General features: G+C 46.5%; 1 protein-coding gene across 2 annotated transcripts in view; it reads left to right on the plus strand.

Annotated features, from left to right (window-relative positions):
- GLI3 (GLI family zinc finger 3) overlaps positions 1-12,931 on the plus strand; it is a 269,486-nt gene that overhangs the window by 85,452 nt on the left and 171,103 nt on the right. For both annotated transcript variants that reach the window (XM_055301317.1, XM_055301318.1), the window contains exon 3: positions 4,807-5,049. In XM_055301317.1, the coding sequence (XP_055157292.1) occupies positions 4,807-5,049 (243 nt within the window). The remainder of the gene's footprint in view (positions 1-4,806; positions 5,050-12,931) is intronic.

Genomic DNA, 12,931 nt, shown 5'->3' on the forward strand with positions numbered 1-12,931 from the left:
AAGGCATTCTCCGCTTTTTGAAAAGATGTTAAGAAATTCAGTCACAATAGAGAGCCTAGTTTTGAACATGTTTCACTCGGTCCATTGAGGTCTGGGCTCCAGCCTTTGTGTGGGGTGAATTGAGCTGAGCGGCTAGCTGGTTGGAGACAGGTGAATGAGGAGTCGCTGTGCAGTCGCAAATTCTGGCAAAGAAAGAAGCACCCCCCACCCCCCACCCCCCCACCCCCCCCACCCCGGCCTTTATTTTGCAATATGCATTCCTGTACAGCCCTGCTAGTGGCAATATGTGCAGCCGAGCTTGTGCTTAAGTCAATACGGAGTACTTGGTTTATAGCAAGTCTTGTTAAGTTTCTCTTGTAATTGAAGCTGCTGTTGACCTTGCTTGGGGACCATTTGTAAAACCGTTTATTTAGCATAAACTGAAATAATAAACCCTCCTTCGCTGGGGCTGATTGTGATAGGGTGACATTAGTTTGATTTAATGATTAGCCGCCTGACCCTTCTGCTGGAGAGAGCGGCTTGAATAGAGAGTTCACTCGGAAGCACTCCGAAAGAATACTAATGAGCTTGTTAAATTTAGCATGGCTCCAACCACTTTTAATTCCTCTAATGGGAGCAGCACCGCCTGGGAGAGGGAGAAGGGAGGCAGGGAGACACCGAGAACGTTCCTAGAGGGGTCTGCACGCCAGAGAAAGCCCACCGGGAGAAGTTTGCAGAAAGTAGCTAGCCAGAGCCTGGGGTCCGAGTTGTAAGTATTGCCCGTTGTCTTTGACTCTGTGTGTCCTCTGTCTTGGGGGGAAGAGAGAGGAGCACCCGGGTTAAAACAGGATCTAAGGGAACGGTTCAAAAATCAATGCTAATTTGTGGGTGACTGGGTGACGGGCACTGAGGGGAGGGGCACTTGATGGGATGAGCACGGGGTGATACGCTCTATGCTGGCGAATCGAACTCCAATAAAAATAAATAAACTAAAATAGTAAAAAAAAAAATCGATGCTAATTTTATTTATTTATTTATTTATTTTTTTTAAAAGGTGGCCACGTGCACGTACCGTGAGCTCCCGATCAGCTAATTTTGCCAGGGTGACAGGAGGTGTTCCTAGTTGGTGACGCGGTACAGGGTTTTGTCTTTAGACTGGAAGACTTGTCTGAAACTTTCACCCGGGGTCCAGGCGGGAAAGAAAAAAAAATTAAAAAAAAAATAAACACTTGCTTCCTGGCTGGCAGGGAAAGAGGGTGCAGGAGGCTGTGAGTCGGGGCCCAGGAGTGTGTGTTCGAGTCCCGCTTCCCGAGCGCCCTGCCCTTAAGCCTTTGTCCCGTGCCGCTGAGCCACCTCCGAGTTTTCCGAGATCGTGGCCCGCAGACCCCACGTCGGTTGCCTCCGGAAGAGTTTGGAGAATCTGGGACCTGTTGGCAAAACGTGGTGATGCTTGGGCAGCTTCTCCCTCTGGGGGCAGGAGTTTGTTCACTTGCCCTCCAGCCCGGCTGTGCACAGGGGCGGAGGTACAAAGGGGGATTGTGAGGACAGGGCTTCAAATCATTTTTTCCTGTGACTTTTTGGAGTGAGTGGCACGTTTCCGTGTGACTCCCGAGTTAGCAGCTGTTTAACGTAGAGAAGCACGAACGGTCCCCTTGTGTCTGGCCGTGAAAGTCCATTGGCAGATGCTCCTGGAGCAGTGGGCTGTTTGCTTACATTTTTGCAGCCGACTGCTTGCTGCCTGTTGCCATGGTGGACAGTATGTTTCTGTCAATAATTTGGCCTGGCGTTGCCTGTCTGCACCGACTCTCAAACTTTATTGAACAACTCGGCACAACTGAACAAGATTAGACAGCTTTCGTCTTTTGGCTTACTGAAGTGGTTGCTAAATTTATAAGAGCAGGCAGGAATATTGCTTGGAAAGTTTCCTTTTCACTGTGCAGAGCGTGCTCTCCAGCCTCAGAGCCGTTTGTATTCCGGAGCGTGTGTACTGTCAAGTTGTGATCCGAGTGCCCGTCCCCAGCAACTGAGTACCCCGGGTAGTCTTCACGACGTATTTGTCGGCTGGGATGCTACTGGAGAGGACGGAGGGCAGGTAACAGGGAGTGGGCATGGACGGTTATAGGTCTGATGGAAGTTGCCACCCTCAAAAAATAACTCCTCGCCTGCCGTTAGTCAAGTTTTTCTGGTTAAGTCAGAAAACTCTAAACTGCGTTTCTTTCTCATTATAACTTTCATATCCGCACGTGTTAGGTTCAACTCTCATTAAGAAAATAATAAAACTGGAGTACTTGTGAAAAAAATCACTTAGCTGAAGACACCCCATTTGCATCACCCCCACCCCCACCCCCACCGCCCACTCCCCCGCTCCACCAATTCCCTCCTTCTTCCCAGGAGGCTGGATAGGGGGGACGTGGGAGGACTCTGGCCAGGCCGTGCCAATTATTCAATTATTTGTGAAGTCGGGTTCAACTGCTCATCATAAAGGCTTGGCTTCGAAGAAACTCACTCTATTATAGGGATGCAGTTTTAAGGGAAGAAAAGTTAATTTCTTCTAGGAAGATTAAGTCAAGGGAATCCTGCTTTCAACCTGGAACAGATTAGTGGAGCTTGGTTATTCATCTTAACCAGAGAATGCTAATTATGTGTCGCCGGGGCTCCTGGTGAGGGCTCTCTGGCTTTCCACACGAAGGAAGGTCCATTCTACAGAATTTGCAGGCCAGGGCCACAGGTTCACTTCAGGTTGAAATTTGGAATAAAGATTTTATACAGGCGCAAATGAGTGGAAAATGTGACTTTGGCCATTGGTAGGTTATAGGAATTTTTATAAAACCGCCTAAGAGTTTTAATGTTTTTGACACCCTTTTGCTTTTATGCAGGCCCTTATTCTATAGCCTGCAACTTTACTGCTAATGAAGTATGAGGGTGCAATGGAGCCTCAAAGTATTAGTCAGAAGGGAAAATTAAAATGTAGGGTTTTCTTTCTTTTCTTTTCTTTTTCTTTCTTTTCTTCTTATTTTCTTTTCTTTTCTTGGTAGTTTGTTCTTAAATTAGCAAAAGCATGGTTTGAATTGCTTCTGTAAAGATCGATGTGTGAAAATGTGGGATTACACCGAGACTTTTTTTTTTCTTCTTAGTAGTTACTTGATAGATTAAACTCCTAATGTATCCCATAATTATAGGATTTGGCGGTGAAGATCTGCACAAAACAATGCTAAAATAAGGTTTCACAGTTACCCTGCAGTAGTCAGCAAATTCACTGTAAAGACCAAAGCATACCTCATTGTCTATTCTGTTTTGCAAGTCACTTGCCAGACTGAAAAACAAAGCAAAACAAAACATTGCTTATTTCTTCAAATCCCAGACACAGGCAGAGCGATCAAAATTGCTCCTGGCTTCGGGTGGTTCGAGTCATTAGTCATCACAAAACAGTAGTCGTGACTATAGTTTATATTTTCACGCTTGCCCATGTTTATAGCTATACTTTCTTCTGAATTTGTACAAACAGCCATGAAACTGCTAAAGCATACTTTTCCTGTTTTTTAAGGGCTCTCAGCCAGATCTAACTACTTTATGAAATATGCTTTGAAGATACGTCTATATGTCGGGATAAGATGTGTTCAGAATCTGTCCATCCAAAACGTGCAACACTGTTATTACTTACCTATTATGTCTATTTAAGACGAAGAATGGGACTTCCTTCTCAAATTAGAGGTCTGAGCCATGCCCGAACAGCTTTTTTTTTCCAGCAGTACTTGCCTTCCAGAACGCAGTCTGCAGATGCAGTGCAGAGCTTGTTTGGGGGTACGTAGTGTAGAGTGTGTGTCTGGCTCTAACAGATGAATTGGCCCATTTGTTGTGAGTTCTGATCACTCGTGCGATTTAATTTTATGCATGGCTTCTTTGATCTGCTATTCTAGAAAGGTCATCCAATCACATTTGCAGAGAGCCCTAATGGGTAGATGGGAAGTTCCTACAGATCAAAGGGAACGGAAGTATTAGGAAGCTGGAATATTGAATGTATGTGGAATTTGGTCAAGCTGTTTCCTTAGTGTGTGAAGAAGCGTCTGGACCCCAGCAGAACGTGTGCCTGGGTCCGCATCAGGGACGCCTTCCTCGCCCACAGAGCCATCCTGCCCTGGCAACCAGGCCTAGTCCATTTTGTTCTGGGATCTCAGCTGTGTGCTAGGGGCCGCAGAAAGGAGTGTCCTGCAAAGGGCCCTGTAGGTTTCCGTGATGGGCACCTTTACCCCTTGTAATTAGTGGGCCTTTAGTCCCATTTCTAGCTCCGTGTAAACCAGTGGGTTACAGATCTGACTTCAAAACAAAACAGGAAAACTTCTGGATCACTTTAGGTCCTTTGGCCCACAGATCACCCAGAGGCTCAGTGGGTGTCCGAGCGGCCCGATTCCTGAGCGGCGGCCCAGCTTCCTCAGACAGACAGGGGAAAGCTGGACATCCACGGGCTCAGGCTGGCAAAACTGCCAGCCCCGCTTGGGACCTGCAGGGCTATTGGCAAGTCCCTAATGGAAAGCCTCACTGGCAGATTCACTTGTAAGCTGGCGATGATAATTCGCTGACCCCCTACATCTCAACTTAATAGGCTCATTTCCTGCTCCCCTTCGTCCTTCGATTTGTATTTGGAAGCCTCATTCATGAGCAGTTTTGTCTGGAGACTGTCCCATCATGGTGTAGCTTTCAAAGTTGCCAAGACTGAGCAATAGGCTTCCTTTTGGGGAGGAGGGACAGAGCAGGAGACCTAATTGATTACTGGGTTTGAATTGCTCCTTCAAGTGGCTCACAGAGCTTTCATTTTCCTTCTCCCTCCAGAGGATGAAAGTCCTGGACAGACCTATCACAGAGAGAGAAGAAACGCAGTCACTATGCAGCCACAGAGCGTCCAGGGGCTCGGCAAGATCAGCGAGGAGCCTTCGACGTCTAGCGAGGAGAGGGCCTCGCTGATCAAGAAGGAGATCCATGGGTCCCTGCCGCACCTGGCCGAGCCCTCGGTGCCGTACCGTGGGGCCGTGTTTGCCATGGACCCCCGGAACGGTTACATGGAGCCCCACTACCGTAAGTGGCCCCTGCCCGGCGGCCCCCGTCCTGGGAGCTGTGCAAGGCTGGGTGCACGCGTGCTCTACCGGTGACGGGGGCTGGTGTTAATTTATGTCAGTGTTTAATTTACTGTCCGGTTTATTTTGTTTTGTTTTGTTTTGTTTCCCTTCTCCTACATCCTGTCCAGTCCTCTTTTTAAGAGAGAGAGAGCCATTTTCTTGCATCTCTAAGCAACTCCAAGCCTCCGTGGGGCAGCCCCCGGGAAGGTGTCCATCTGTGGCTAATCCACATGGACCTGGGCTGGGAACGAGAACCAGATTTCTTCCACCCAAGTAGACACTGCAGGACGAAAATTGGTTGATGGAGGGTAGTTATTAAAGTGGGCTGCACTGGCCAAAGTCCTGAGCAACAGCCATCCTCATTTTTGAGGATTTTTTTTTTTTTTTTGCTTCCTGGTGGAAGACGAACGAACGAACCCCTCTTGAGCAAATCAAGGCTGAGGTCCTTAATGTGGAAGATTTCTCTACGTGTTTTACTTTCCTCTCTCACCAGCATGCCAGGAACACGGGAAGTTCCTTTTCCAGCGCTAATAAAGTTTAAGTAATTCACTAGGACTCAGAACACAAATGCACGATGGCTTTCGCCGAAGAAAAATGGTATAAGGGTTGACTTTATTTGTGGCCTGTTTCTAGTTTAAAATATATATATATATATATATATATATATATATATATATATATATATAATTTGGTTGTGGAGTAATAAAGTTCATATTGAGGTGCCAGAGCTTACAGCTCTTGATTACAGATTTATCACCTTGCCAGGATACAGACTTGCCATTTAACCTTCCCGGCTCCAATTCCAGATGATCCATTGAGCTCCAGAGAGGGGGGACTGGTTTGCGTTTCCCCTTTTCCACATCATTCAGAAATTTTAGTGTTTTTAAGGCAAAAGGTCATTAGCCAGATGACTGATTAGCAAGGACAGCTGATTAGTGCTTTTTTTTTCTCAAGAAAGTGCCCAGGATAAAAGCTAATTTCATCCCTTCGTTAGCTAGCTTGCAGCAGAGGGGAATGTTCCCTCATCAGGGTGCAGATCAAAGAGCCTGGAGCAGCCTTACGTCTCAGCAACGGCTCCCCCCCACACCCCCCACCCCCGACCGGATTACATTGTTGGTAAAGATGGAGGGGACATTATTTTTTTAAGTGGTCAGAAGCATGGAGGAAAAGGTTTTATGGAGTCTTCTAGGCTTTTAAAAAAGCCTACAACTTCTCTGATTAGAGAGCACTTCTCAGCCCAGTTGCTGCAGTGGTGTTTTACAGATCCAGGAATGAGGAGGAGGAGGAGGTTCGGGGGCGGGGGGACTCACTTCTTTCTCTTCCTTCATTAAAGTTTATTTCATTTTCTTTTAGGGACAAGAGTTTACAGTCGTGTTGGCAGGATTTTTCTCTGAGCACATTGTTTTCCGCGTGGTGTCTTTTATTTGCGGGTCTCTATTAGATGCCATCCGTGCAGAGACAGTGAGCGGATCTGCAAACCTCCTACCTACAGCGCTACTCCCTGAGTATATTTACGTTGTAAAAAGAATCCAGTTTCATTTATTAGCCGCAAGTTCCCTGCATTGTTTTGGTCCTGATGTGTGAACACAAACGTTTCCCATCTCGTACTTAGGTTTTGGGTTCTGTTCCAGATGCCCACTAATTAGTGAGGCACTTAATTGGGCAGGACAGCTGACGGATACTAATTTTTGGGTTGATGGAAGTGGGCAGATGACCGTTAACTTTCTCCCTGAGCCATTCAGCTTGCAGCTTGCTCTGGGTCCGTGTGTTCTAACGGTTTGCCCGTTGTCTCCTAGCCCCTTCGTTTGAGGAACGGGCGCTTGGCACACCTGGGATCCCCGACGCCTCTTGGTGGCGTGCGTTTGCGACCCAGCCCTTGGGCCTCCAGTGGAATATTCCCTAGCTTGGGGCACTGGAGAGCTTTTACTGAGGCTGCGAACTGTTCTAGTTAGAGGACAGAGATCAATAGGTTGGATGCTCCTTAGCTTTCCCCACTGTATTGTCCCAAGTTGCTGTTAAAATTGCATGATCACTGACAAACTACGTACGTTTCCTATAACCAACTGGCAGATGCCATTTTGACCCGGGATCCCAGTGTACCCCCTAAATTGGTCATAAGTCAATGGTATTATTACATATATAACACGGATGGGGGAGTTCTAGAGATGACACAGATTGGATAACGCGCAGAGGATTTGGGCTCAAGGTCCAGCTTTGCCAGGTAGCGGCCCTGCAGCATGGCCAAGTGTGCTGACCCCTCTAGGAATCATTTCCTAACCATATGTTTGGTGTTGTAATGTGACTGCTGCTCCATGGTGTTTTTCTGAGAATCAAGGGAGACAATGCAAATATAGTATTTAATAGAATCTCTGGCTCAGGGTGAGTTCTTCCGATTATTATGGCAATTGTTTTCCTATGCCTCTACTTCCTCCTGTTCCTTCCTTTCCATCAATGCGGTCATCACTACCACCATCACACCACCATCACCACCACTACCATCATTACCACCACCAGCATCACCACGGCCACCACCACCATCACCATCACCACCAACACTATCACCATCATCACTACCAATAGCACCACCACCATCAGCACCATTCCCTGCCACCAACACCATCATCACCACCATTGCCACCACCCCTACCATTAGCACTCACCATCATCACTGCCATCAGCACCAGCAACACCATTACCACCAGCACTATCACCACCATCAACACGACCAATAGCACTACCACCATCAGCACTTACCATGGTCACCACCATCAGTACCACCATCACCATGGTCGACACCACCACTACCATCACCACCTCTACTTGTATGTGATGAGTCCACTATCCAAACCAAGTTGTTTTTGTTAGTGCTACGGTCGTGTGTGCTGCTCTGCCTCCCTGAGATCTGTGTCTTCTATAAACCGATTAGAGATCGAGTGGACTGTAAATCTTAGGAAAAGTGTTGGTGTGGTCAGCACTGTGTACGGTGGCCTTCTGAGCGTGACCTTTCTCCCTGAACCTTAATGAATTGACTGTAATTTTTTTTCCAATTTTGTAAGTGAAGAAATATTAAAGCTTTTAAATGACTTTGAGAAGTTTTGACCTTTTAAACTCTTGGCAGAAAGTGTTTTATGTACCAAAAACAAGCTCAATACCTGTGGAAAAATGAAAGCTACAGAATTATTCATGTGAAATATTTTAAAGATCCTGAACTAAGCCTCAGGGAGTTAGATAGGCTGTAACTCTACTTTTTCTCCAACGCTATTGGATTACCCAGTCTTCCACCAGTATAATGAGTATTTGGGGGGACTTTATAATAAAATCTGTCTACCTTATCTAGATTTCAGTATGCAGATCAAGCTAATGAATGACCAATGCAATGCTGAAGTCGCTAGGTCCTCCATGAATTTTTAGTGTAGGAGAAAAGTGCTATCTTTTTCATACGAGGCCTGAAAGTTCGATCACGTTTCTTCGCTTGTCAGTCCTGTAGCGACTGTCCACACACAAGTTCAGTGCAGACCTTCGCCGGCTCAAGGTTCAGAAACGTGAAGGGTTGTACGGTTGTGAGTCTTTGCCAGCTCCACCAGGTTGTTGGAGAGAAGAGACTCCCCCAATCCGGTGTGGCTGGGCATGGGGACACTCCCAGGAATTCCTTCATTGCTCTGTGGTTGGAAAATGTGGGCTTTCCAAGATGCCTAATTTGTGCTTCTATATATACTGACTTTGTATTTCTAACGTGTGGGCAGGCTTCCTGTAAGACCGGAAAAGGGAAAATCATTTCTTTACCCTCAGAAGGACATCTGTACAATTTTTATTGCGCAAGACTCGATTATCCTTGGGTATGCAGTGGTGCGTCTTCACAAACGGCACTTAGGCTGGATGCAAAGTATTTTAGGTTTTGTGGGTTTGACTTTAAAAAAAAAAAAAAAAGGAAAGAAAAAAGAAATACCAGCGCTAGCGGGCACTTCAAACATTCACGACATATGTTTGGAATAAAATCCTCACGGGGGGCACTGGAGGGCATTCTCTCCTGAAGGGTAGCTGTGAAGGACTTGTATATCAAGGCAAGAAAGTAGATGCTGAAGCCGCATGGCCCGGACGTGGGGTGATGCTGACAGGGGTGCTGCTGCAGGATCACGAGCGCTTTATAACTGGGGAGAGAGTGGGAGGGGGGGCTGGGGTTCCGGGACCTGAGCTGCTTGTACTGGAGTCAGGATGGGAGGCCCATCTCCTGCCTAAAGCCCTCTCTGCACTTTTACTCTCCAGGGGCTCCCTCCGTGGCCAGGTATTTCAAACTACCAGCACCCCCCTGCTTTCACTTACTGCCACGCATTTGTTCTCTTAGGAACTTGTGAAGGCAGGTGACATAATAGTTAAAGCATTCCTGTACCCTGGCCGACACTTAACTTTTATTCTCTTCTCTTTACGGAAAACATGTGTTTCATTGTCTTCTGTCTTCCTGTGAGGAGTCTCGTTTTCTGACTGTGCCTGCAGGAGTCTTTGCGGGGAGCTTCTCAGATTCACTAGTCCTGCCACACAGGGCCCCTGCTGGTTCTGGTATAAGGAGTGGAAGGACGTCCCCTTTTCTAAAATTTCAGGTCTCTTTTACAGTTTTACGGTTGTGAAGATGCTTTTCTTCTGCCCCCAACTGCTCTCAAGCAGTAGTAATCCCTCATGGAAAATATGATTCATTCCTTCATGCAAATGCTTTGATTGAAAACATACCACTGGTATCCTGCCTTATGTTTCCCAGCTCAGATGACAGAACTATTAGTGGCTAATTAGCAAAACCTGAGGAATTAGCTTAAAGAAAAGAAACTGAATTTTTAATTGCTTGCATTTATTTTCTGTGGAAAGCTGATGTGCTGAGCCCCCTTGGATTCTTGTGTGCTAAAAAAAAAAAAAAGAAAAAAAAAAAAGAAAAAGATAAAGTAAGATTTGTTTGTTTTTTTTTTTCCTACCTGTCTGTCTTTATATTAGGTGACTTTCTACAGCTCTTAGAAATGCATCTTCTGGGTGAGTGGGAGAGAAGGTGTGTATTTTGCATATTTAATAGATGCACCTGCTCACGTTTCTCCTACTGTTGGAGTGTCATCTGGAGACAGTGAGAGACAAGAATGCCTACAAGGCACAAATGAACAGTTTGGGGTCGACCACACTGCACAGGGAGTGACAATTCCCCGAGTACACAGTTCTGTTCTCATCCAGGCTGTCTTTTACCTCTTTGCAAAACAGTGGATGAACCAATCAGGAGCATCTGTGTGTATGGTTTTTTTTTTTTTTTTTTAAGTTTTTTAGACTGTACTGTTTAGCTACAGATGTTGGGTCAGACCTTGGGGGCTCCACTATGTATATTGCTTCTTCCACTGACAGTCTTGAACTGCAGGGAGATCTGGAGCTGAGAGACGCAAACAGTCTGTGAACCTCTGCAAAACTGGTATTTGTGACCTTAGGAATAGCTCCGTGATGATTCTGGCCTTTCTATTAGAAATTCGATGTAAGGATTCAGGGTTTCTTTCAGTAATCCAGAGCTAACGTTTAGGGCCTGCAAACGGTGAGCCACTTCCATAGATTTTTAAGGGGCTATTGCAAGGTAATGGACTCTGCCGAAAGGGGTAGAAGTTTAGGGGTGATTCTAAGGGTTGAAGATTGATTCTTGCCGGTGAACCTTGACTGCTCTTGTGCCTAATATGACTGTGATTCTACAATTCTGTCTTGGCAGGTGGCCTGAGAAACGGGGAACCAGCAGTGAGAAAAACACTGTAGTGTTTGGAAAAGTTTATTTGATTTTATTCATTGAATTTGGGGGATGTATTTATTGGAGGAGAGCAGGGAAAAGCTTGAAGGACGTTCAGGAAAAGGACAGACAGAGAAGGCTAAGGGAGACCATGTTCTGGGGAAAATCAGTTGGCTGTTGGTTGCGTCCTGGCACAGCCCCCCTTCCCTGGCGGCCTAACACGGTCCTCCCCACAGGCAAGCCTCACTCCCTGGCTGCGGCCCAGGCCACTCCGTTCATACTGTTGTTCCTCTTGGGGTCATTCGGTGCTTTCCTCCTGTCTTCAGGGTAAGTAGAGACCGCTTCCCCAGAGAGTCCTTTTAAGGTCCATTTCACAGAGGTATTTATTTCCCTTCCCAGGACACCAAGTAGGCATATAATTCTCACCTGGCACCTCACTGCACTGTGCTTGTGCGTTGGTGTTTTCGAATAATGCGGTGGTCCCGGGGTGGTCCCCAGCTCGTACACCCACCAGCATCCCTGGGGCAGGACCGGGAGGGCCCCTCAGAGCCCCTGTGGGATGCAGAAGGGCGAGCTATCCTGTTGCTGGACCTTAGTCACAGCACAGATGATACTTGTCCGGAGCCTGCTGCTCAGGAGGGGCCACCTGGCAAGAGACTGATGCTTCTGCTGCTATTTTATTTCTAGTCCCTATATGCCACCTCCAACAAAGTCACCCGTCCTTTCTGAAAGTAGGCACTTATGACCCATATATACGTATTTATAAGTTGGACATTTCAAAAGCAGCAGAGGTATTTGCTCTCGTGTACATCCAGCGGGGGTACATCTGCTAGGGCCCTCATCTGACGTGGACTGTGGTACGTTGGGATAAGTCGGCAGTTGGCTCGCAGACCTAGAGGAGGATCCTCTTTTTAAGAACCGTGGGACTAGCGCCGGAGATCCACCTGTCCCGCGGGTTTTGACACCCCCCTAAAAATCGAAACAGGTGGGTATTTTTCCTGTAGTTAAGGTGAATGTGACATTTGTTTCTCCTCTTCCAAATTTTAATGACTTGTTTTGCGTTCAGTAATCTCTAGGCAATCCCTGATTTCGGTGACATCTTTCCAACGTGTTAGCGTCCAAGTATGCGTGTAATCTGTGTTAACAAGACCCTCCATCTCCAGATAGGCTTGAGATTATGAACTCGGTTGTTTAAATATTCCATGTAATTATTTTCCATTCTTAATTTGGCACCCACCCAACGCAATCGGCATTTTTTTGAGTTGCTCATAGATCTTTCCGCCCGTCCCTCTGTCCCCTCCCAGTCCCTCCGCTCCCCCATCCCTCTATCCCTCCATCCCTCCCCCTCCTCTGTCCCCCCTTCATAGAGTAAAGCATGAGAAACAGCCACTCCTGCCACTCCTCAGCCATCTGCTAGCAACTTTCTGTCCCATTTCCTAATGGAGCAACATTACCCTTGGCCCCTCCTCCTTTTTCTTGTATAATTAAAGAACATTACCTCTGATGTCTCTTGCAAGTTGTGTCTCCTGTCCTGCCCTGGCTTTCTTGATCTTGTATCGATAAGTTTGTGCCGTATCTTCATACTTCATGGTGAAAGGACTGGATTTTTCTCTCCTTGTTGCCTTTTACGGTTGGGTTGAATATAGGGTAACCAATCTGGCGTTTTATTGCTCTGTCCTTCCTATGTTCTGATAGCGTTCGGATTCTTACGGTACTCTTTGAAAAGTATCCAACTTCCTCAGATCCTTTAGCTTTCACATTCTGGTTTTTATACTTTGGATCTGTCATACGATTAATTGCTCTTATCTTCCTAGTGTCTTCCCTTCTTTTTTGGGGGGTCCAGGCTTTTTTTATCGACCTCAGTTTTGGTGAGTTTCTGCCTCTTAGCATGAAATGAGGAAGATTTTTGATTCATTCAGCTGTTGGTATTTTTGTGTTCATCTGTTAGTCATTTGTTATTTCAGTTACACTTTAGTGGCCTCCTAAGTGCTAACTCGTGTTAGAAAGAAGGAACAAAGTCCCTGCCTCCGTGGACCTTAGGCTGGTGGGGCATTGAGACAAGTGGATGAGCCCATGCAAAAAGGCAGCACAAAGGTTATTTCAGCAA

The sequence above is a fragment of the Nyctereutes procyonoides genome, unplaced genomic scaffold (genome assembly GCF_905146905.1).
Source record: "Nyctereutes procyonoides isolate TBG_1078 unplaced genomic scaffold, NYPRO_anot_genome, whole genome shotgun sequence".
Taxonomy (NCBI): Eukaryota; Metazoa; Chordata; class Mammalia; order Carnivora; family Canidae; genus Nyctereutes; species Nyctereutes procyonoides.